We start from the raw sequence: 23,447 nt of genomic DNA, 5'->3' as shown, positions 1-23,447 counted from the left end.
TTCGATGCACCTGTATATGAACTCCAGCATATTATTCGGTGCACCTGTGTATGAACTCCAGTATAATATACTTGAGACTGGAGCACTGGTGCTCCAAACTCCAGTATATTATACTGGACAATTATACTTGCTGGAACTCGAGTATATTATGCTGGAGTTCTAGTGTACTTATGCTTTAACTTCAGTATAATATACTTGTGTATTTTCCGAGTTTTGAACAGTGTTTTCGCTCAAATTTATCTTTACATGGCTAAATTTCGATTATTTTTGAAACTGGGCTATTTTTGAACGATTAGTTGTAAATCTGTCTATTTTTTAATTTCTCCCAATTCAAACCTTGGCCGCTCGGTTATCAGCACGTCCTTTTCTTTTCTTTTTACATCTAAAAAAAGCCAGTCCAATCCATCCCAATTGGACCAGATACTAGTCTGAAAACTTTAAGTGAACAAACATGGACTACCATAAAACCAGAAAATCTTCTTCGTTCTTTTGTGTATAACAAGTATGTAGTATCCAGTAAACAGGTAACATCAACATAAATGTTTCCTAATTTTCTCTCACTTTCTGCATATAATAAGGTTAGCTCACAGAAAGCAACATAATGACCGAGTGGCAAATGACGGAAGTTGGGGCTTAACAAAAGCCTCCCACCACCACCTATTAAAATCATGACCAATCAAATTGCTTAGAATAGCTGCATCATCTTCAGCCGGTAAAAACTGGCATCTGCACCTTGGTCTTACTCATCAATTTAACTTCATAGCTGCAAATGACGCTGCAACATCCATTGCCTCACCAACATGTGATATATTAGCTGCCTGAAAAGAAAAAAGTAAACCATCGTGAATACAAAAGCAACAAGCAACGGACATCCCACATAAGAATTAAGGAAGAGGAATATCACGTTAGATAATTTTGCAATGCACATTATGTGCGTCTATTTCTTCCCATTTAAGGGCTGCAAATATATGCAACCATCACTAGTAACATTTCAGTTTCTAACTGAATCTACTTTGTGCACTGCACAAATATTTACAGATATGCCAGTAAAATCACAACTATTTTAAGAGGTAGAAAAATATAGTCCACCACTAGTTCCCAGAATTTTCTTCGATAACTATAGAAACTTAGAAGGTAACAGATGCGACTACGATGCAAACCTGGCCTTGCGCGAGACCACCTTTTCCTCCTCCACCTTTACCTCCCAAGGGCTTCAAAGCTGCATTCAACCAGTCTTTAACGTTCAACTGCTGGCACTTGTCACCTTTCTCAGGTACACCAGCACAGACCAAAACTTTGTTAGCAGCTTCATCTGTGCTAAATACCAGAACTGCCATACCCTGTTCAACCAATGTTCAACCAATGACACAGTCATGACTTGTATATATATTTTACATTTTAGAGGAAAACACAAGCTTAAGTTTAACATGTACGAGCTAATAACCTTCTGTTCCATGACTTTGACAACTGCTTCACGGACTGCAGCAGTGTCCAAACCCACACTAATCTGCAGGATGCAGTATGCTTTTCCACCAGAAGCTGCAGCTTCAGCCATTTCTGAGGCAGCTTTAACAGCTTTTTGTACATTCTCTGCAGCTATCTTCTTTTTGGCCTTTATGACTTGATTCTGAAGTAAACCATCATCATCATATTACTTTTCTTTCCAAGACAATTTTATTTACCTTCAACCATAACACAAACAACACATACCTGGAGAGCAGAGAGTTTGGCCTTGAGATCAGCTTTCCTAACAGTGGGAATTTGTGCCCTCTCCACGGCAGCATTCAAAGAAGTTACTTTCTGAAATTAAGAAATTTCTGGATGAATGCATCATAAGGAGCAATAGTAGCAGTAGGAACAACGATCAGTCCTAAATTTGAAAAACCCTGGATCAACTACAATTCGCCAAGATTAAAGAACAAAACGATGCTTGGCCGAATAGATTAGCCCAGAAACTGTCAGCTCCACGACATCCCAAGGAGGAAGATACAGTGCAGGGGACAAATAAGAAACATGACTGAATAAAAAGATACATCTTACTAACAACTCTGCCATATTTTGCTCTATAATTCAGCTTCATAAACAAAGATGACATGAAGCAGTTCTATAACTAAGTTCTTTTTGTCTGATATGAGTAGCTTATTTAAGCAGTTCTATAACTATGTAGCAGAATGGCTGAACAAATGGCAGCCCGGTGCACTAAGCTCCCGCTATGTGCGGGGTCCGGGGAAGGGCCGAACCACAAGGTTCTATCGTACGCAGTCTTACCCTGCATTTATGCAAGAGGTTGTTTCCACGGCTTGAACCCGTGACCTCCTGATCACATGGCAACAACTTTACCAGTTACGCCAAGGCTCCCCTTCAATGGCTGAACAAATGAATCATTAAATAAGAAGCAATACTTAGAAGTGGAAGCAATGAACTGTCCAGTTAATGACAGCCCAAGAAGGAAGAGCTTAAGGATGCTATGATGAAACCAACATAGCATATGCATCAGGACAGTTTGATTGGATGAGCACTAACATGACATATGAATCTGATGTTAAAACTTGTAGAAGGGTGACTCTCTTCGTCTACTATAGTCAATGAAACTACTGTCCAGTTAATGACAGCCCAAGGAGGAAGAGCTCAAGGATGCTATGATAAAACCAACATAGCATACGCATCAGGACAGTTTGATTGGATGAGCACTAACATGACATATGAGTCTGATGTTAAAACTTGTAGAAGGGTGACTCTCTCCGTCTACCATAGTCAATGAAACTACTGTATCAAGGACTTCATAGCACAACTATTTTGGGGGTTAGCACTATTGCCAATCAATTTCACTTCAAATCCTCACGATAAAAAAATTCATCTCAACAAATCAAATCCTCAATGATTACAACTTTTCAGGATATTTTACTTCATTTTCCAGGAAAGAATGCGTGGTTTTATCACACAAAAAAAAAAATTGAATTCCCGGTAAGGATAGAGACAAACAGAATTCAGATTTTTACTGGTTCAAGAAGAGTGGGTTATACAAGCACTAACCTCTTCCAGCAAGCTTTCATCAGTCTGGAATGCTTCATTTACTTTCTGTTCGAGTGAGGATGCCAAATCTGTGGCCTCAAAAGCACGATGAGTTGTAACAGCAGTAACTCTTCGGATTCCCTTGGCAATTCCCTCCTCAGACATCAGAGCAAATGCCTTAGCCTCCCTTGTATTAGAAATGTGTGTTCCTGAGTATCAATAAATTAGTCACAAGAACATCATAAATGCACTTCCCAAACCCCGCGCATAGCGAGAGCTTAGTGCACCGGGCTGCCCTTTTTTTAACATCATAAATGCACCCCCATAAATAGCAATTAGAGAATAAAAGAAAATTACCACCACAGAGCTCAGCAGAATACGATAACCATTCTTCATTTTCTGGATTAGCAAGAAGGTCCTCCACTTTACGACCAACTGACACAATCCGGACAGGATCGGGATACACCTACAACCCAACCAGGACAAAAGTAAGACACAAGTTTAAATGTCAGAACAGAATTAAGACAGGCTAAATCGTGAATGCTTACTTCTCCAAAGACTGCTCGAAGACCTTTTATACTCTTAGCATCAGACAGCTTTGCCTCCTTTGAGAATACATCTAATTCGGACTTAATCTGCTCATTAACGATCGATTCAATTTTTCTTAACTCCTCTGGCTTTACTGGCTTCCCTGTTCAAGGCATTAGAAGATTATCATTCTTCATATCAAGATGCCCATACTCACAACAACAGCTTCAACCACACACACACCCAAAAGAAAAAAAGAAGGAAGCTACTTACCATGAGAGAAGTCAAATCTCAATTTTTCAGGAAGAACAATGGAACCTTTCTGGTCAACATGGTCGCCAAGTACTTCCTGAAAAGTTCAATAACATCATCAGACAATCAACTCCAGCAAGTATGTAAACAATCGAATTGCCATCCTTTTATATTCTGCTATGGAAAATACCTTTAAGGCAAAATTTAACATGTGAGTGCAGGTATGATTCGGAGCGATCAATGTACGCCTGTTATAGTCAACCTGCTCAATCAATCAAGGAAACCAAACCTAATCATGTAAGTACAAAGAGGTACAACAAATCCAAAAGCCTGCATCACATGGTTTTAAAAGGCCAAGCAGAAGAGAATGTCACCTTACAAATTACTTTATCACCAACAGAAAACTTGTGTGCCTGTCCACTGAAAGATCCTATATGAAGAACGAATCCTCCATAAACTTGAACATTACAAACTTGAAAAGAGCCATTGGGACTCTCCAGTGATCCAGTGTCATATATCTGTATCCAAATAGTCAAGTAGCTTTATCAGAAACAGGAAACTAGAGTACCACATGACATAAGGAGGAAAAAAAAAGATGGATGAATTAACAATGCCACAAGCCACCAGAGTTTCCTTATTACATTCTATAAGCTTTTTTTTTTTTTTTTTTTTGAGAAGGAAAACATTTTATCACATTCTATAAGCTTAAGTTTCTCAAATTGCAGAACTCTAGTTGAAAGAAGCAAAAACTTGGTAAAATGAGCATTATTCTGATGTTCTTTTTTATGCACAAGTGACAAAACAAACATTAAAGTTACACTCTCGGAGTCTCGGTTATCAAAAGAAAATGACACCTCAAGTTTCTGAATAATGTGATATCCTCACAATGTCTACCCTCCATAACTTCTCATGCTGCATTTGATTGAAAAGAAAGGAAGAAAAGATAATAGGAAAATATCAATTAGATTTCACTACAGACGAGGGACGGGCTTCTCTATTTGCAAAGCCCTTCCACCTTCAACCAATTGGGGTTTACGTCACCAAGAGGAAAGAGAGCAAAATGCTACCCCTGCGAGGGAGGTGGGTGGGGATTCAAAAGTTATCAAATCAAAAAGGAGAAACTAGATTTTAATATAGCTCTAACAATATTCATTTAGTGCTTACTAAGCTTAATCTATTCATACTAGTAAGTTTCAATCTTACTTTTCCAGTTTCAAGAAAGAATGCATATGCAAAAGGAATAAATCTCCCATTAACCAAACATGTTTAAGAGTCTCTTTTGTTTGCTTACTTTCCTAAATATTTCCCAGGAAATACTTCCCCTTAAACAAACAATTAGCAAATGTTCATCATTAGTGCTTAGCATCCAAAAAAATATATGCAGTCGCTACTCTTTTAAAGTGTTATCGAGGCAGCTCCTCTTTAAAGCTTTGTTATTCAGCTTAATTTATCTCTCTCCGAGTGTGCGGGGAGGGATATGCATAAACACGTGAATCCATACAGATTCCAGATATATTTGACCCTGAGTTATGCAGTTTATTAGCTCCCTGGTTTTAGAATAGCCACCTCTATTTAAGGAGCTAATTGTCATTTCTTGTGAGCTCGGTTATAATATTCTTATACTATCTTTTTGCGCTGGCTTATGCAGTTTATTAGCTCCCTGGTTTTAGAATAGCCACCTCTATTTAAGGAGCTAATTGTCATTTCTTGAGAGCTCAGTTATAATATCCTTATACTATCTTTTGCATCTATTTGATGTTAGCAGTGAAACTTTACTCCATCAGAAAAAAATATATAAGACCCTTTGACTACAACAGTACAAGAACTAAACTAGTTTACACCCTCCTCTAACGGACTACTAATAATAACAATATTGCTATTTAGTGTCCTTCCAGTAATATTTGAAGAGTAGTGAACTTTTTCTTGTCAGTATTTTGAAGAAAAGTGACTTATTATCATTTGACATTTTCTAACCAAAATATGAAAGCGCATTTTACCTGACCACCTTGTTCAGCATAGAAACTAGTGCTCTCAAGAATAATACCAACTTCATCACCTGCTGCTGCACTTTCCAAGAACTCATTTCCAGTGTAAATAGCTTTTATCTCACTCTCATGATCCTGAATTAAGAAATTCAGAAGTAAACCTCTGACATGAGCACTAAATCATATACGTATATATTTACAACAGCTAAGCACTAGACAGTCACGTTAAGAGAATAAAATAAAAACGTTTAGAAAAATGTATGAGTACAAGTTAGAAAAATAAATAGGCAGGAACTCCAAGACAAACAAGTACAGTAATAAAAAATTGAATAGAGGAAAACACAATTAATGAAAGAAGCAAGAGTGATTAGTTTGTTATGTTAGGGGGGTTGATCTGCACTGATACAATTTGAGGGGACTAAAGACGAAGAAACCCCAGAAGAGAATGGGGCACCTGAAAGAAGTTTGTTCCTGGCTAGAGAAGTTACAGAAATTGACATTCAAAGCATATGAAAACCATCTAGCTTGAATCAAATTAAAACAACAGCAGAAAATAATTGAAGCAAGCAACAATTGAAGAAGCCAGTCATGCTAGTTTCATTAGGAAGATAAATAAGAAACCTGAAACCAAGTAAATTTGAAAATATCATTTGTTGCAGCAACCCCTTTCTTGTGCAACGCAGCAGTAGCGTCAGCATCCATGGCAATAGCACCACCAGCGTTCTGTCAAGTATAGGTTCAGAGCATAAGGTGTAAGCATAAATTAATAACTTGTGAATTAGAATTTATAAGATAAATACTTGACGTGTCAAGAATGACAACTACGAATGCTATCAGAAACATGAGTAGAATCTAGAACCTCACTTCAATAGTTGTTTTTCAGCTGTAACCTATTTACCTCCACAACCCATTCTACAAGACATTTCCACTACTTCACCCAGTGTACAAAGTATAGGTGCCACTGTCATGTTAACTCGATTTACCTCTATACATTGCATGTCACCTCAACCCTTAAGTGGTCAGTGAGGCATCATTCCTTAGGCCCCTTTGACTGTCCAAGTCAAATTCATCCATTTGCTTAACTTCTAAAGTATGATATTTCTAAAAGATTAAACATGATTTCCTTCGGAACTATTTCTTTTCCAGAAAAGAATACTCAACCTTGACATGGCTCCAAAGAGGTAAACATAGAAAATCATCTAGCACCAGTAAAAATTTTAAGCCTTTTCTACCCAAAATTTCATACTTATTGGGGCAAGCTTAAATTGCCCGAATAAAACCAAATGGGTCAAGAGGTCATTCCCTTACAGCTCGAACGGTGAAAGCAAAATTAACCTAGCTGGAGACAGTTGAGAAACAAAAGCAACAAAGAGAACCTTGCTCTGAGCATTTCTTGATCTTTCCCTGGCAGCATCCATAGCAACATTAAAACCATCAACATCAACCACCAAGCCTCGTTCCTCTGCCATTAACTGAGACAAAAAAGATTAGTCAGCTTTTTATCACTGAGATTAGGAGATATGAATTAACACGTTCGAGCACCGTTTACCTGGGTCAAATCTAATGGAAATCCATAAGTGTCCCACAAAACAAATGCATCCTGCACATCACAACAGAAGGAAGGAAGAAAAGAAACAAACTTAGCTGAGATACAAGGTCGCCGAGAGCTGACAAAAGAAAGTTGCTTTTTGAAGTGCATAAAGAGAGAACGATCAAAATAAAGAATTGCACAATTCCTGGACTAAATTTGATCAATCACTTGAAAACTGACTGATAACAACACTCCCTCCATTTGCTTAGCTTCAGCAGTTAAAATTGCCTTTTTTTATAACCATGGTGTCAAATTGCCCCTTTTTTCTTTTTGATCAATGTGAAAATAATAGTATCGTTTTTATATAATGGGGACTTTTTAAATAACTTATGTTCCACGTGAAGCTACATTGGACCTTTAATTATTCTTCTCAGTATAATTTCCGTCTATTCCATTCAAGAAGAAGAACAAAAAAGGAACATATGGCCTCACATGTTCCTCCATTAAATATAAAACAGTCTAAATCGATTTGAGATGAACTGAGCATTAAGTAAATATTAAGCGCACAAATCAGATATTGAATTAGAAGGGACTTGGCTGATTTCTCTGTCACAAGTTGTATTTGGCTAATATGCTTGCCTGGCCACTAAATTGCTTCCCTTGAACCTCTTGAGCTGCCTTTTTAAATTTCTCGATTCCCTGGAGTAAGAAAGAAGTTACATACAGTGGGAAATATTTTAAAAAGACAAAACCAGAGTATGATAAGTCACGTAATCTCCCCAACTGGAAGCAATCAAGAAGCAGCAACCGCTCAATTAAAAGTCATGTATAGGGCTTCACTACACTATCAGGTGTAAGAGAGAAACATTTCATTAAGCTGAGCACATAGAGAGGAAATGGTTTCGGTGTGAAGGAAACAGATAGCTTAATAAAGTCATCACATATTTCAGCACAGTGATGAATATTTTTTGGGGGGGACATTCTGCTGAGCACAAAGGTGAGTCGGGTTCCTATACAAAGAGACAATAGTTCTTCAGATTGAAAGTCTCGATGAAAAGCAGCTCATAGTAGTTACAAATTTCAGTCAAGTGCTAATTTTTTTCTTTGGTTTAGTCTTAAGCCATCACCTATGTAGTTATCAATATGCAGTGCACACATGCCGAGAAGAATTCCAACAACATCAATGTCATTGGCACTACCTCAATGCTATTAGCAAGCTGTTTATCTTGTATATGCAAAACGGTGAGTTTTATGTATGACTTTCCTCTATTAGCTATCTGGAATGGTTACCTGAATACTTCCATTATCCCACAAAAAATCAAAAAGGTATTTACAATGATAATATCTACAGGCTCAATACAGCGTCTTGGATAGTTGATATACAAAACTAGAAATTAAAGCATTTCCGCGCTTGTTTCATTTCATTATATTACAGCGTAGCTTACATGAAGCAATGTCCTCCCGAAGCTAGTTTCTTCATCAGCAATTGTATCCCTTATATGTGCCTCACGTTGCTTCAGCTCTGGGAAGACGTCGCCCATCACTTCTACCACCACCTTAACAAGGCTATCTCAACAAAAAGCAGAGTGTAAATAATATAATGAGGTGGGTATAGACAAAAACTGCTAAATATCAAATAAACCCACTTTCAACGAAACAAGCAAATTCTAAGTACTTATTCATACCTACTGAAGAAACCTTGTTGCGCTTTCAGAACCTCTGTACCATAGCGCACTGCTCGACGTAGAATGCGTCTAAGGACATATTCGCGACCTTCATTCCCTGCAAAGCAAGAAACATGAACATCAGATTTACCAAAGAATGAACCACAGACCAATATTTGGCTTTAAGTGTTGGAACACCATCAGAACCTCATCGAAGGTACTAACACAAAATCTTAAACCAAGTACAGAAAGTCATAGTGCCCAATTTCTAGATTCATGGATGCACATCTTTAGGTTTCAAATAATATTAGGTGAAGGAAATAGGAGAAAGAATTACACAAGAAACTAGCAGCCATCAATCTCACAAACTGTAGAATACAATCCACTTTAAAGCAAAAAAAAAAACTGCAAACTCATTATAAATGATTTGAATGTCATGTGAAAGAATGGCTCCACAAGCAACTGAACACCAACAAGATCGCAAATATAATATACCTCATCATACCTAAAAACTTTACAAGTAATGAAAACTTTTTACATCATAGAAAAGTCCTAACATTAGGCGTCAATTCATGACCAAGAAAGGAGAGGAACAATTTTGAGCAAAACTAAGCACTAAATGATGACTAGATTAACAAGATCCTACCTGGGCAAGAACCATCAGCAATGGCAAAAGACAGAGTTCGAATGTGGTCAGAAACAACTCTATAGGCCATATCAATTTTATCCACATCATCAGCTCCAACTTTGCCAGAGTATGGACGAGCTCCAGTTGCCTATTAAGAGAAACATCAGTTTAGGAGAATAGCATGAATAAGTATAGCAATAAGGAAATTTCAGTAGCACAACACAAGATCAGGTCCTGCGTGAGTGGCAGTTCATTGGAGAAATAAGAGCTTTGAGCACGTAAAAGCACTTCTTCAAGTGCTTGGCATTCTTTTTTTAATCCGGTAAATCCTACTCCTACCCAGCTCTCCATGAATTGAACCACAACCTCTTAACTGGAAGTTGAGTGCTCTTACCGTTGGAGCACTTCTAACATAAGCTCAAATATGATCATCTTGAAACTGATATTGAGTCAGTGAAAAAAGAAACTGATATTTGAGTATAACATTTAGCCATCATTTCAGAGAAAATTTTCCCCGTTACAAAATTGAATCCTTTGTGCTAATTTTGTAAATGAAACAGGAATGCTTTAGAGAACAATGTATCAAACACTTATGTGCTTACACAACATTATCAATATAAAGAAGTGATCATACAAAAATTTAAATACTTTTTTAAAAGCATTACTTGAATATCTATTTCTTTCAAATCCACTGAAATGCAAAAACAACATATTGCACAAAAAAGTAACAAAATTTTCAGTAAAACTCAATACAAAGGGAATGGAATCATTAATATAGCATTCCCTTTTAAAGTGAACTTTATAATGGAAAATAAGTTCATGCTTCATAGCATCATATGCTACACAGCTAAAAAAATCACCTTCTGAAGATGAAATAGGGTCTGGTCAGTAATGCAACTACACAATCAATGAAAGAAGAATACCATGTCAAATTATCAGAATGTCACCCAAAAGTAACCAATTAAAGACGGTAGGAAGGATAGTCCACTCAAGAGAAGATGATCAAAAATAGGTAGACACACAAACAGACGAGCAGAATATCACTAGACATTAGGCTAAATAGGAAACCCAAAGAAAACCATAGCAGCCATAACTATAAGCCTGCTTGCCAATGGAAACAAATCAGTAAAGGCAATACAGTAAAAACCTATCAATATTACCTTTTGTATAGCATCGAATATAGGTAAGAACACGTCAGTATCGTAATTGCTCATCTTGTTCTGGAGGATAGAAGTTAGTCTTTCAAAACCCATTCCAGTATCAACATGCTTAGCAGGAAGGGGTTTCAAAGAACCATCAGCTTCCCTGTTGAACTGCAAAAGACACGCTTAAAAGAGTAAAACATAGATCTCAAAAGAGAAGGCAAAAATTTGGAGATAATGGTACCTGAATAAAGACAAGGTTCCATATTTCAATCACAGTGGGATCATCATTATTAACAAATGATGCAGCATCGCGATTCCCAATTCTATCAAAGTGTATCTCAGTGCAGGGTCCACAAGGTCCGGTATCACCCATCTCCCAAAAGTTGTCCTACTCAAAGTGCAAAGAGTTAAGAAATAACCGGACTGACTTAGCTCAAAGTAATTAAGTCTTTTAACAAGGCAGTGAAAGGTTTTCAGACATAATCATTAGACCATGATCAAATAATTTGAACTAAGAAAGAAGTACTGATTTTCACATATGGAAAACAACATTTCAGTGGTCGGAAATGTTGCGTAAGAACAATGGAGATTGACATCAAGTACTTTTTTCTTTTGATAACCGAGAAATCCCGAGGGCCAAAGGTCAATTCGAACTCGGTGGATAATCCGCCCCTCTACCCTTCTCCACTTAAATGACAAATACCACTTTTTGCTTCTTTATTTCCAACAAAAAGGATACTTAATTTTTGTAAGTCAAGAATGACGCTTATAATTTTTGTAGGTCAAGAATGATGCTTATCACTGCCCCTCAAAAGATAAGTTAATATGCTTCTTAAAGTATCAATACAATACCCTGCTCCACTTAAATGTCAATTACCAATTTATGCTTATTTTATCAGCAAAAAGGATAATTTTTTTGATAAGGATAATTATCTTTTATAAGGCAGTAATGATACTTATGACTGCCCCCCTCTCACTTCATGACAAAATTCGTCCAAATTGAGATGTCCACGAAGTTAACATACTTCTAAGAGATTCAATACGTTTTGGGGCTTTCAAAAATACCAAATACACATAACTTTATCTCGGAACAACAATAGAAAGAATTGGTTTAATGAATTGCTAATGCATAAAACAGAAAATGATGATGATAGATGCCAAGATACAATGTGATAACTTACTTTGCAACCGAAAGGCAGCACCCTGCTAGGGGGAAGGAACTTAAGCCATAGTTCTCTGGCTTCATTATCTGCTGGAAGGCCAGTTTTTTCGTCACCCCCAAAATAAGTGGCATATATCCGATCACCTGGCAGCCTATATACCTGGGAGAAAATTATCAAACACGGAAAAATAAGTATACAAGTCAGCATCCTGTCATTTCTTTATCATACAGCATATATGTTAGGAGCACAACTGGCAATTATTACAAGAATATTATGAATTAATCAGGATAAAACATGCCTGGGTAAGCAGTTCCCAGGCCCATTCAATGGCCTCTTTCTTGAAATAATCCCCAAAAGACCAATTACCAAGCATCTCAAAGAAAGTGTGGTGGTAAGTGTCCTTGCCTACATCATCAAGATCATTGTGCTTGCCACCAGCACGAATACACTTTTGTGTATCGCAGGCACGCTTAAGTTTGCTCAACGGACTATTAGGGTCTACTATACCCAAGAAAATAGGCTTAAACTGATTCATCCCTGCACAAAAACCCAACCTTTAGCCATTCAACCACCGAAAACAAAACCAACGACCATCTTTCCAGTAGCACATAATCCAGTTTAAGTTCTATGCACTGAAAATGTAAACAATATTTACACAGCCAGGTTATTTATGAGGTAATTAGAGGTAAAATCTCTTGATAACTAGAGTAATAATAATTCGGTTAAAAATGGTAACTAACCCGCTATTACAGGTTAAGAGTCACTGACAATTTGAATGAATCTTTATAAGTGCATATAACTTAAATCCATAATCTATTTATACAGAAAAGCAACAAACCAATAAATAAGACATTTAAAGTGAAGGAAGAACGAACCAGCATTGGCGAATAGGAGGGTCGGGTCATTATGAGGAACCACAGGGCTGGATTCGACTTGTTCGTGACCTTTGCCTTGGAAGAAGTTGATGAAAGTTTGGCGCACCTTGTTAGCCGGCCATTCCAATTCCGAGGACTGAGAACCCATCAGCCTTGAGCTACGTGTGAAAATAGACAGCCGTCTCCTAATTGTATGGGAAATTGAAACCGCCGGCGACAGAGGAAGCAACGACGCGGCGGCGAAGGTGGAGGAGGGAGGGTAAGAGGAAGAAGGAAGCGGCGGAAATGGAAGTCTAGTAGCTCTTCTGCTGAAGGGTAAAGCTAAGGCAATACAACGCCAATTCCAGCCGTCGATTAAAACCCTCATCCATTCTTCTAAAGCATAACGCTAAGCTTATAAGTATTGATGACGACGTGGTGTTGACAGAAATTCTATTCTAAAATACTATGAAATAGATTCTTTAATGAGAAGATAGATGCATCTAATTTTGCCTGTTATGAAAATAAAATGTGTGTGGCATATAATGGAATCATTTTTCAATAAAATGTTTTCATTCATTTTACATATTTGGTTGCTATAAAAAAAAATCAATAATGTCATTTTTTAACAAACTATTTTAAATTTTTAATTTCATATTACTCAAACTACACTTAGATATTTTAGAATTATTTAATAACTAAAATCTCATCAATATACTTTCCGCTTGCTAATTTTATTATTAATCCTTAATACACATACATATATATAAATAAAAATGCTCTTGAACACTCACCAACAAGAAACCGAATAATATTTTTTAAGAAAATATATAAAAAATGACTTCTATCGTATCAAATATATCATGTTTAGTTCAAGCAAATTGTTGTTTAACTGTTCAAATAACAGTCATGCCAAATAAAGAGTTTGTCCAATCATTTACTTGTAATAAAATATATTGAGCCCGTAATGGTATCTTGCAATTCAAAAGTATCTCTATGGCTGAATGAGGCATGAGCGTGTTCTTGGGCCATTATAAAAACATAGATAGGATCGACCATGAAACGAAGAACAAAACTTTACAATAATTATTTCGTAGACATTCACGTGCATTACATATACAAATGTTCTTTGAATAGTGCAATAAGGTTACTCATAACACGACTCTCCCACTTGAGTTATCTTAACGTCATTCCATGATATTCTATAGTATTGGAAAAATAGCATCTTCCATCTTTTTGAAATGTTGAAGCTTGAAAAAGACATGATATTTGAATATTTGATCCTTTAGTGCTATCTTTCCAATTAGAATGCTCAAATTTAAAATTTCCTTCTCATACTTAATTACTTTCGGGTTTAAGCTTCTCTGCCTCAGTGCCCAAGTGGAGCCGTACAGTTCGATAATGATTTGCTTATCTTTCCTTCCTTGAATGCAATCCGCATTTATTTTATTTCTTGCTTTCCCGTTTAAAATCTTGATGCTGCGATTAATAACACATTTCGCCAAAACTCATCAAAATTTTGTCAGCGAGTTTTAAAGGACAGTGACATGCATATTTTTGTTAGTCGACAACAGATAGCAGCAACATCAAGGAACAATTACCATGACCAATGTTCATATATTTTGAAACATGAGACCATATACAGCTCTATTCACCTACCAGTAGACTACTATCAATCCACATCTTAATTGAATACTTCAATCCAAATCCATATTATAATACGTTCACTATACATCGCAAAAGCTGGCTTAGGATATAAAATTAGTATCGTGCCAGCGGCTATAAATTATGCTTTACTACGAGATGCAATATCAAACAAGCGCGGAATGTTCAACCCAAAAGACTACTTAGAACAGAGTACGTTTTAGTTAGAAGAGAGAATGTGCAGTCGCCTCTTTGGTGTTGCTTCCTCATTTCAGATGCAAACTTTAACTGCAACAACAAAGATATGCAAAGAGATTGAATCGCCCACTTCCTATATTGTTCAATGCCTGGGATGGTAAGAACCCAAATACTGAGACCAATCCCTTGCATATACACTCATATATGCTACATTCGGGCGCCAATTAGTATATATATTCAGTGAGAGAATGCATGTTTTTCAGTTTCAGTAGTTGCAAGCTTTGCTTCTCTGACATTACTCTCCCCACTTTGCCATCCCTGCCAATCACCCTCGTGCTTGTACTAAAATAAAGTAACCTCACTACACACGAAACAAGGCGATATAATAGCAGCTTAAACATTTAGATATATTGAAGCACATCAAACAGATGTAACAGATCTTAATGAAGCATGGATCAAAGAACTCTACTAGAAACAGAAGCACAACTTCAGATAAAATACAAGCAGAAGTATAAATATTGTGCTGGTTACATGCTTATTTACTTCAAAGATAGTTTATATATCTCCCATAGGTCCATAGTGGGAACATTTCTTAAAACTTTAAAGAGGTAAAGGACCTCCAAAGCTAGTTAAACAGTTTAGGAGTGGTCAGGCTCCATATGATTCAGTTGGAAGGCACCTTCGTTGTTATGGTGCACTTGAACTTTGAACTTTTCTTGCTTCCCTCCCCTGCTAGTTTTGATGAGCATATGAAGCTTCATATTGTCCTCCCCAACGACCTGTTAAAAAGCAAATCCAATTGTTACACAAGGTACACAGCAACAAAATTCTCTTATCCAGTCGTTATTTCCCAGAATGCATGCAAATGTTGCTGCAAGGGAATTTGGTTAGGACGGGCGAAATAAAGGAACTTGGCAATGTAAATTCATCCTGAACAATTTTTTAAGGTAAAGCTACCACTAATATTTGGCGCGCAGAGGTGGTTCTCAAGTTTTGTAGAGCCTTGAGTGCAAGGACATCAGTGCAGTAAGCATCACGATTTTGATTCAAGATTTTTCTCACATAATTCAAAGTTAATTACATAGTAGCTCTTTTCACCCTTCTGACGTTCTTTTCCCTTTTCACAGTTAACCCTTGAACGCCACCTGCTTCTCTTCCTCTCTCTCAGTTACAAACATCATGAACTGTCCGGAGTATGGTTGATAACAATCACAATTGCAGATCTAGAGCCATCACATGGGAACAACTTGTATTGAATTCGAGCATACTTCATTATGCTCACAAAAAGCTTGTCACACAAAAAGTACAGCTACCTCAACAGGGATCATATGCAAGTCACATGCATAACAACCAAATCTCAGACAGAAAACAAGACAAACATGAAACAAGGGCATACCTCAGCATTTGCATGAACAATCTCTTGGAGTTCATATGGAAGTAGTGAGTTGGATCTCTGCTGGATGGTCTTAATTGCATGCTCTGCAGCTTCCTGAACCACCGGATCATGCACAGGCACTGATTTCAATCCAGAGCCTTCATCTTCTGCATAATTTAAAAGAGACCATCACTCTAACAATTTTGAAGAGAATCAAGATTTTAGAAGATTCCATGACCATATATATCCAATATAATAATTTGGAGAACACTAGAAGAACTAGACAAAACTTCCTACAATTCACCCCGGATATGCTGTCCAATATTTTTTCTTCTTCAAAAAAAAAGAGAGAAAAAAAACAGAAAACAAGCCAGAATTAACTTTATAATCAACCCAAGCCACAGGCACATATAGCAGAAACCTGGAGAGAAGCACCAGAAGCATCTGTATGTAATGGCAAACCTGAGACAAACCTATATCACCTGACCAATTTTTCAAAACAAACAATGTTGCATACTAGTGGAAGCCATATGTTATGTTGATTTGACCTAATAAGGGCAAAACTGCAACTGTAGCTGGTTACATTGAATAGAACACATCAGTAATTAACATCAATAAGAGAGAGCTACCTTGCTTAACACCTAGATCTGAAGAAGTCAAGGTAGGAACATCTTCAACATGAGTGAACTCTTGAAGTTCCTTGAAATTCAACCATGGTTTGACCCAGACCTTAGCCTCGTAGAGTTTCTTTTTTCCAGCATCTATGACCTCAAGAGTCAGATGGTGCAGTGTACCAGCAACAACTTGCTCTTGCGCCTTCACAACTCTGGCCAATTCAATCATCGCATTCTGGAAAAAATTTGCAGACATTGAAATCTCCAATAGTCTCACGCTTTAAAATGTTTATTATAATATGCCTCTTATATAAAGAGTACAAACAAAATGATGGTACCTAAATAAGGTCTACTATAAAAAGGTGTTAAAGAGGAAAAGAAGCTGAATAAACAGATAGAAAAGCCGGCCTTTATCGCACATAAATTCAACAAAAGAAGGTGAACTTTGGACTGATTAAGCAAGTTCTTGACAAAGAGGACAATCAAGATGCTTTTCTGCTGTTTCCCCCAGGATATCCATGTGTTTTTTTATTACAAGGAAATAGTTTCCTTCAAAACCTTCTTCTGTTATATCACACCCTGAATTATGTTTTTTATGACTTTCTAAGTGCAGTTACCACATTGTCCATTCCACTCTTCTAGATATACCTCCCTTGTTCTCAGACTTGGTAGTACAGGGAATAACCCAATAGTCCTCGTAAATAATGTTTGACCACAAAGCAGAAAGACAGAAAGCTTACCAATTACTCTGAACTGCTTTACGTAGCATACTTGTAACATAAGAGAGATTTTTTATATGAAAAGAAAGTGAGGTTCCGCAGTACAAAAATAAATAAGAACGTATGGATATTTTCTCTGCTTATATCTATCTTCGCAGCACCCGTGCATTTACTTGATTCTCCAGGCAAGCAGATAAATTCTTATCAAGATTAAAACAGAATATCCCAGATTATAAGTGAGCCTGTACAGACCAAACCTGCTGAAGATTCTGTATGCTGTCAGAAGCCACTATCATAAAAAACTATGGTCTTGAAACGGAGAAAGTACATGGTGAGACTTTAGATCTCAATTCAATTCTCAATGGCAATTAAATAAATGTCTAAATCTTGAATTTAGACACCTTTTGTACATGATAGGGCCAACAATAGATTTAAAAAATGAGGGGCGCAACTAATGTGTTAACTCTCCACCGAGACATCTTCAATGAGACTGCAAACCATACATTTATTTTCTCTTTTTCTCGGTTTAGTGCTTTTGAGCACTCTTTCAGACAAAATCGTAAAATCCTGAACTACCTTTGATATTTCTGCAAGCTTATGACTGGAGCATGCATGTTTCTGCAAGCGTATATGACTAGTGCATACAATTTTTTTAATAACTGAAAAATCCCTGAGGTCCAGTGGCACACGGTTTGAAACTCGATAATGGGCCTGCAATTCTATGAGGGGGCATACATCTATCTCACCTTTTTTCAACACTTAAGCTTCTGACGATAATTTTTGTACTGAAAAAGTCATAACTATAAGACTAGTACTAGGAAGCACAAACAATCGTTAAACATCGTCCTAGTCATTACAAGGAAACCAGGAAGTGCATATCTGAACCAAATCTCTCACACAAGCAAGATGACACATGTGATAGATAACCGGGGATAAAAGTGCATGCAAACGTCTTGGCGCATAGTCAATATTGAGGTTATAAACTCGTCAACCAATAAAGAGATTCGAATAGATTACAAAGAAAAAAGAAGAAGACATAGCACAAGTTACTTCTTTTATATACTTGCCATTTGGTGGTCTAGCTTGCTTTTTGCGGAAAAAACCCTAATGTAGCTCCACAGAGACCATGTTAGACTAGTAATCCTTTCCTCAAAACCAGCACTACATGGCGAGAAATATAGATGGATAAGTATGCATAGTGAAGCACTATGTATGAAATCAGTGAATAGCTATAGACGAACAAAAAAATAGAAAGAGAATTAAGTGAGGGACTAACAAGATCGCTCTAAACAAAAAATGAAACCAATAGCTTAGCTGGTAAGCTACTGGAAAGACATGGAACCCCTTTTTGAATCTCATTACAATGTGGGTTCAGCTGACTCAAGCTCTATCATGAAAACCCCTTTTGGAAACCCTTTACCCTGTTCAAATTCTCCAATAGCCTCTTTTTTTAAAAATATCCAGCACTAGCCTGATTTGCGCTCAGATAACGCCTATGGTAAAATGGATCATTGACACAAGTACTCTTATTATGCTAAAGTGGATATTATTATGTAGAGTAAAGATCATTGACACAAATCACTAGTCCTCAAGAAAAGGCCTGGAAAGTCAAGAACCCACATTAACCTTCCCCTTCCCAATAAGGATGTGCTTTGATCAAATTACAAAGGACTGAAACCCCAACAGGTGGACAGGTGGGGTCGGGGAGGGTAGTCTGTACGCAAACTTTACCCCTACCTAATGCAGGTAGAGAGGTTGTTTCCAATAGACCCTCGGCTCAGGAAGGGTACGAAAAAGAAGCGGAAAGCAAGAAAGGAAAAGAAAAGAAAAGAAAAAGGAAGAGATAAAGGATAAGTAGTACCAAATAATAGCAACAGGGAATACAATACCTTAGGCGAACAAAACCACATGACGCAATAAAAATCTAAAAATATGAAGGGACATACGTGCTAAAACTACCCACTAACCTTCTACCTTAATCATCGACCTCCACACTCTTGATAGGAGTCATGTACTCAGTAAGCTGAAGCAGCACCATGTCCTGTCTAATCACCTAAACCCCAGTACTTCTTAGGCCTACCTCGACCTCTTTGCAAACTCGTCATGGCCAACCTCTCACACCTCCTAACAGGAGCATCAACGCTTCTTCTCTTAAGATGTCCAAACCATCTCAGCCTCGACTCCCGCATCTTGTCCTCCACGGAGGCTACTCCCACTCTGTCCCGGATAGCTTCATCCTTAATCTTATCTCTCATCCATATCGACATCCTCATCTCTACTACTTTCATCTTCTGCACGTGGGACTCCTAACAGGAGCATCAATGTTTCTTCTCTTAACATGTCTGGACCATCTCAGCCTCGACTCTCACATCTTGTCCTCCACGGAGGCTACTCCCACTCTGTCACGGATAGCTTCATTCTTAATCTTATCCCTCTTGGTACACCCACACATCCATCTCAACATCCTCATCTCTACTACTTTCAACTTCTGCACGTGGGAGTTCTTGATTGGCCAACACTCAACCCCATACAGCATAGTCGGTTGAACCACCACTTCTCGCACTAGCTCCTTATGTACCAAGTGTTCATTTGCACTTATTTATCAATAACATCTTGTGGTTTGGACTCTTGGGAGATTTTTACTACTATTCCTCATTGTTTTGACTTCATATTTGTACTCAGTCATGTTGTATTCTACTATTTTCATAACTCCTCCATATTTACTTTGTTTTGATATTTGAAAGTGTCCATATTTACTTTGTTTTGATATTTGAAATGCGAGCCTGTAATCCACCTCACCCACTCTCTGAAGAACTTCAACAGGTCCGATGTAAACTTACCTTTAAGTCTTGGCGGCACATTCTTATCACAGCCTCCATTTCATCCATCCTGCTCCGATGCGATGTGCGACATCTTCATCAATCTCCCCGTTACCTTGGATACAAAGGTGAAAGGACGGAAACCAAACTAGAAATCTCAAGGGTTCGACTGGCTCAATAAACTAACCTAAAGTGAAATTTCTTTTTATAAGGCCAACTTGGACGCACCTCGACAAAATTCACTGGGTACTCGCTACCCGGGTATCATGTAACTCTATCCATCAAGGTTTAGACACCTAAAGTGATAATATATTAAAAAGGAATCTTGTTTTTTGTTCTTTTTTTACAAATTTGACCAGGAATTATAATCGTGTGACATTTTAGTTAACTTGGGAGACTACTGTTCCCCCTTCCCATCATTTGTCGCCCCAACACAGAAGGACGCACAGTAACAGTATACTAGCAGCAATATTGGAAAAAATACGGTGAATTATAAGCAAAAGCTACAGAGAGCAAGGGATGTAGAGAGATCAAGGTTAATGATACTTAAGGAAGAAGAAAACAGACAAATAGAGAGTTATATTGTGAAGCAAACCTCCTTCTTGTTGTGCTCGTCGACGGCAAATTTTGCAAGGTTATGGATCTCGTCGCTGTTCTGGGACGAAGCATGCGAATCACGAATCCCACCAAGTGTAGCCATCTCAATCAGATTACTTTTTTTCTCTTCCTCTTCACCGCAAAATCCTCCTCCGGTTTCGCTTAACCCAAACGCAGAGAAGAGAAAACTTAATGACAAAATTAAAGCAAATAGCAGTGTGGTGTTTCGAAATACTCTCATCTGTGGACAGACTCAGACTGCACTCTTTTCTCTTTTCTCCAAGCGAATGCCTTTTGCCTTTTTTATTATTTTCATCGACCGGCTTATCTTAGCTCCTACGTTTCCCAATGACCTTTTGACTTCCAAAGTAACAGACACGCAGATGATTCATTGTGACACGTAGCGAACGCGTGTTAACTCATTGGGATTCGGTTGCAAGTTTCACTGGATACAAATAGGAAAATTGGGGGAACAAATTATACGGCAAAATCAAAGCTTGTCACTTAAACGGCTTGTTTGGGTGGTTGCTACGGATGTATATATCATAGTGTATTGTATTGTAGCAACAGGGAATGGAACTTCCGACCTTCAGTCATTTTTGACATTCCTTGACCGTTGCATTAGGCGATTATCTTGTGTCAAAGATTGTCAACCCATTGCATATATTCAAGTTTTAAAAAAAAACTATCTACACAGTGTTATTTTCCGTCAAAAGGGGACACCCCTCGGACAAGGTAGCTCCGCACCAGTCACGCACTAGCAATATGAAGAATAAACTTGCAATATTATAAAGAAAAAGTATGATACAACGTAAAATTACTATATAAAAGGGTAGGATAAATGATAAAATAAAATAATTTAATAATAATAGAGGGTGAGATTGAGAGAAAAAGATAAGGTAACGACGCGACCACACCAAATCGGTCGTTACATAAAGTGGCACATTTCGTCGTTATGTAACGACAGATTTAACGATACGATACAATAAAATTTAAGTAACAATCAAAACAAACATTGTATTTAAAGTAAGAATACGATGCGATACAATGGGTAACAACTATCCAAACAAGTTGTAATGCTAAGGGGCTGTTTTGTAGGATGAATAATGTTGAATATGGTGTATTAATACTATTGGTATTGGTTGTGCTGATATATTTTTTATTCATAGTTTGAATTAATATATTAAAGCATTACATAATTTTTAAAAGAATTATTTGTTTACAAAAATATCCTCATAATCTGTCTATATTTTTCTTTTTAAAATAAACATATGTTGAGGAATATTTTTATCTGAAAAAGGTTTTAAAAAAATTATTTGATTTAGAAGTTAATATTTATTTGTAAAAAATAAAATAAGGTAAGTATTTATTTATCTACTATGGATATACTTTATTTTTCGCTTTCTTGGATTATTAGGCAAAAAAAACTTTGAATTAAAAAAGTAAAAGGGAAATGAGTTGATTACAAGGGCATTCTAGTACGTAGTAGTAGAGTACATATTTATAAATTTACAATCAAGAAATTGGCGGTGTATAGATATAAATAGCGGGAGCAATTTCAGTATCCAACTTTATATCAAACTTGCATTAATATAATAGTATATTTTAATCAAGCATAATTTTTGAAGGTTAATTTTGTCTTTAAATAAGCTAACGCATGCATTAAAACGTATTGCACTGTTAATAACATGGTTTTCTGTGAATTAGTTATGCATAGAATAATACCAAATGTAGTGTATAACTAATGCTTGCATAACTAATACATAAGTTTAAAAAGTATATCAAATAATATAACATTAATATATAAAGTTAATGCATATATTATTTTATCTAATACATCGATACCAAACGACCCTATGTATATTGACAATTTAGGTGCTTTATCAACTTGGCATTTTCTAATATTTTTGTTTGGAGGCCAGGAGGCAAAAAAAAAATTATTAGAGAGCGTTGATTCAGATTTAAAATTTGGACGTTATGAGTTATGAATTAAAAGAACTTTAAAATATTAACTTTATCTATATTAATTTTTCATACAGATAAATAATACTCGAATTCAATATACTGAGTCTTGGCAAACTTGAAAACTCGTAGTTAAATTGTGTACTTTTAAAATGTACCGTAATAATAATAGTAGTGTTATGATAAATATCGCATTATGGTGGATGTCTACTCTTCTTACATGATTTTCATCTCAAATGCTTAATGACATATTCAATGACATATTTTGTATGTTCAATGACATATTCCATGACATGTTTTCTTCACTTTTTATGCCTATACAAAGGCCTTGTAATAGATAGGAAAATACACACAATTGAAGAAGAAAATCTCTTCCTTCTCTCTATCTATATTTCGTGTTCATGTTTTACTAAATTGCTTATATTTCTTGTTCATGTTTTACTAAATTGCTTATATTTTTTGTTCATGTTTTACTAAATCGCTTTTATTTTATAACACGTTATCAGCACGAAACTCTAACCAAATTGAAAGGATCGATTGCCCATTTTATGATGGAACTATGAATAACCGACAATCTTGAATCAAGTTGGTTGAGCCAATAAAACCTGGGCATTTCGTATGTCATATCAATATTGAGTTTGCTTTTTACTGTCCAGCAGTGAGTATTATTTTTAATTATACCATAAAATGTGTATTTAGCTTATGTTAAAATTTAATATTTGTAGGTGCTTTGGTTAGAAAATAGTAAGATTTGATT

General features: G+C 36.7%; 2 protein-coding genes across 2 annotated transcripts; both read right to left on the bottom strand.

Annotated features, from left to right (window-relative positions):
- Nucleotides 1-442: 442 nt before the first annotated feature.
- On the bottom strand, nucleotides 443-13,299 carry LOC107813253 (alanine--tRNA ligase). Its single transcript, XM_016638492.2, has 23 exons — nucleotides 12,784-13,299; nucleotides 12,207-12,445; nucleotides 11,927-12,067; nucleotides 10,987-11,133; nucleotides 10,761-10,913; nucleotides 9,619-9,748; nucleotides 8,994-9,090; nucleotides 8,754-8,874; nucleotides 7,948-8,007; nucleotides 7,327-7,377; nucleotides 7,154-7,249; nucleotides 6,399-6,500; nucleotides 5,790-5,912; nucleotides 4,167-4,310; nucleotides 3,983-4,054; nucleotides 3,814-3,889; nucleotides 3,561-3,703; nucleotides 3,370-3,478; nucleotides 3,034-3,221; nucleotides 1,711-1,800; nucleotides 1,445-1,627; nucleotides 1,161-1,340; nucleotides 443-818 (listed from the first exon to the last, which is right to left on the bottom strand). The coding sequence occupies exons 1-23, from the start codon at nucleotides 13,148-13,150 to the stop codon at nucleotides 747-749; spliced, it is 3,084 nt and encodes a 1,027-aa protein (XP_016493978.1). The 5' UTR covers nucleotides 13,151-13,299; the 3' UTR covers nucleotides 443-746.
- Nucleotides 13,300-15,048: 1,749 nt separating this feature from the next.
- Nucleotides 15,049-21,152, bottom strand: LOC107813255 (cysteine proteinase inhibitor 6). The gene is made up of 4 exons (XM_016638494.2): nucleotides 20,727-21,152; nucleotides 16,609-16,828; nucleotides 16,001-16,146; nucleotides 15,049-15,383 (listed from the first exon to the last, which is right to left on the bottom strand). The coding sequence occupies exons 1-4, from the start codon at nucleotides 20,967-20,969 to the stop codon at nucleotides 15,243-15,245; spliced, it is 750 nt and encodes a 249-aa protein (XP_016493980.1). The 5' UTR covers nucleotides 20,970-21,152; the 3' UTR covers nucleotides 15,049-15,242.
- Between the last annotated feature and the right edge of the window lie 2,295 nt (nucleotides 21,153-23,447).

The sequence above is a fragment of the Nicotiana tabacum genome, chromosome 6, assembly GCF_000715075.1.
Source record: "Nicotiana tabacum cultivar K326 chromosome 6, ASM71507v2, whole genome shotgun sequence".
NCBI classification, from domain to species: Eukaryota; Viridiplantae; Streptophyta; class Magnoliopsida; order Solanales; family Solanaceae; genus Nicotiana; species Nicotiana tabacum.
The sequence above is the reverse complement of the archived record's forward strand: the minus strand, read 5'-3'. Positions and strand labels throughout refer to the sequence as shown.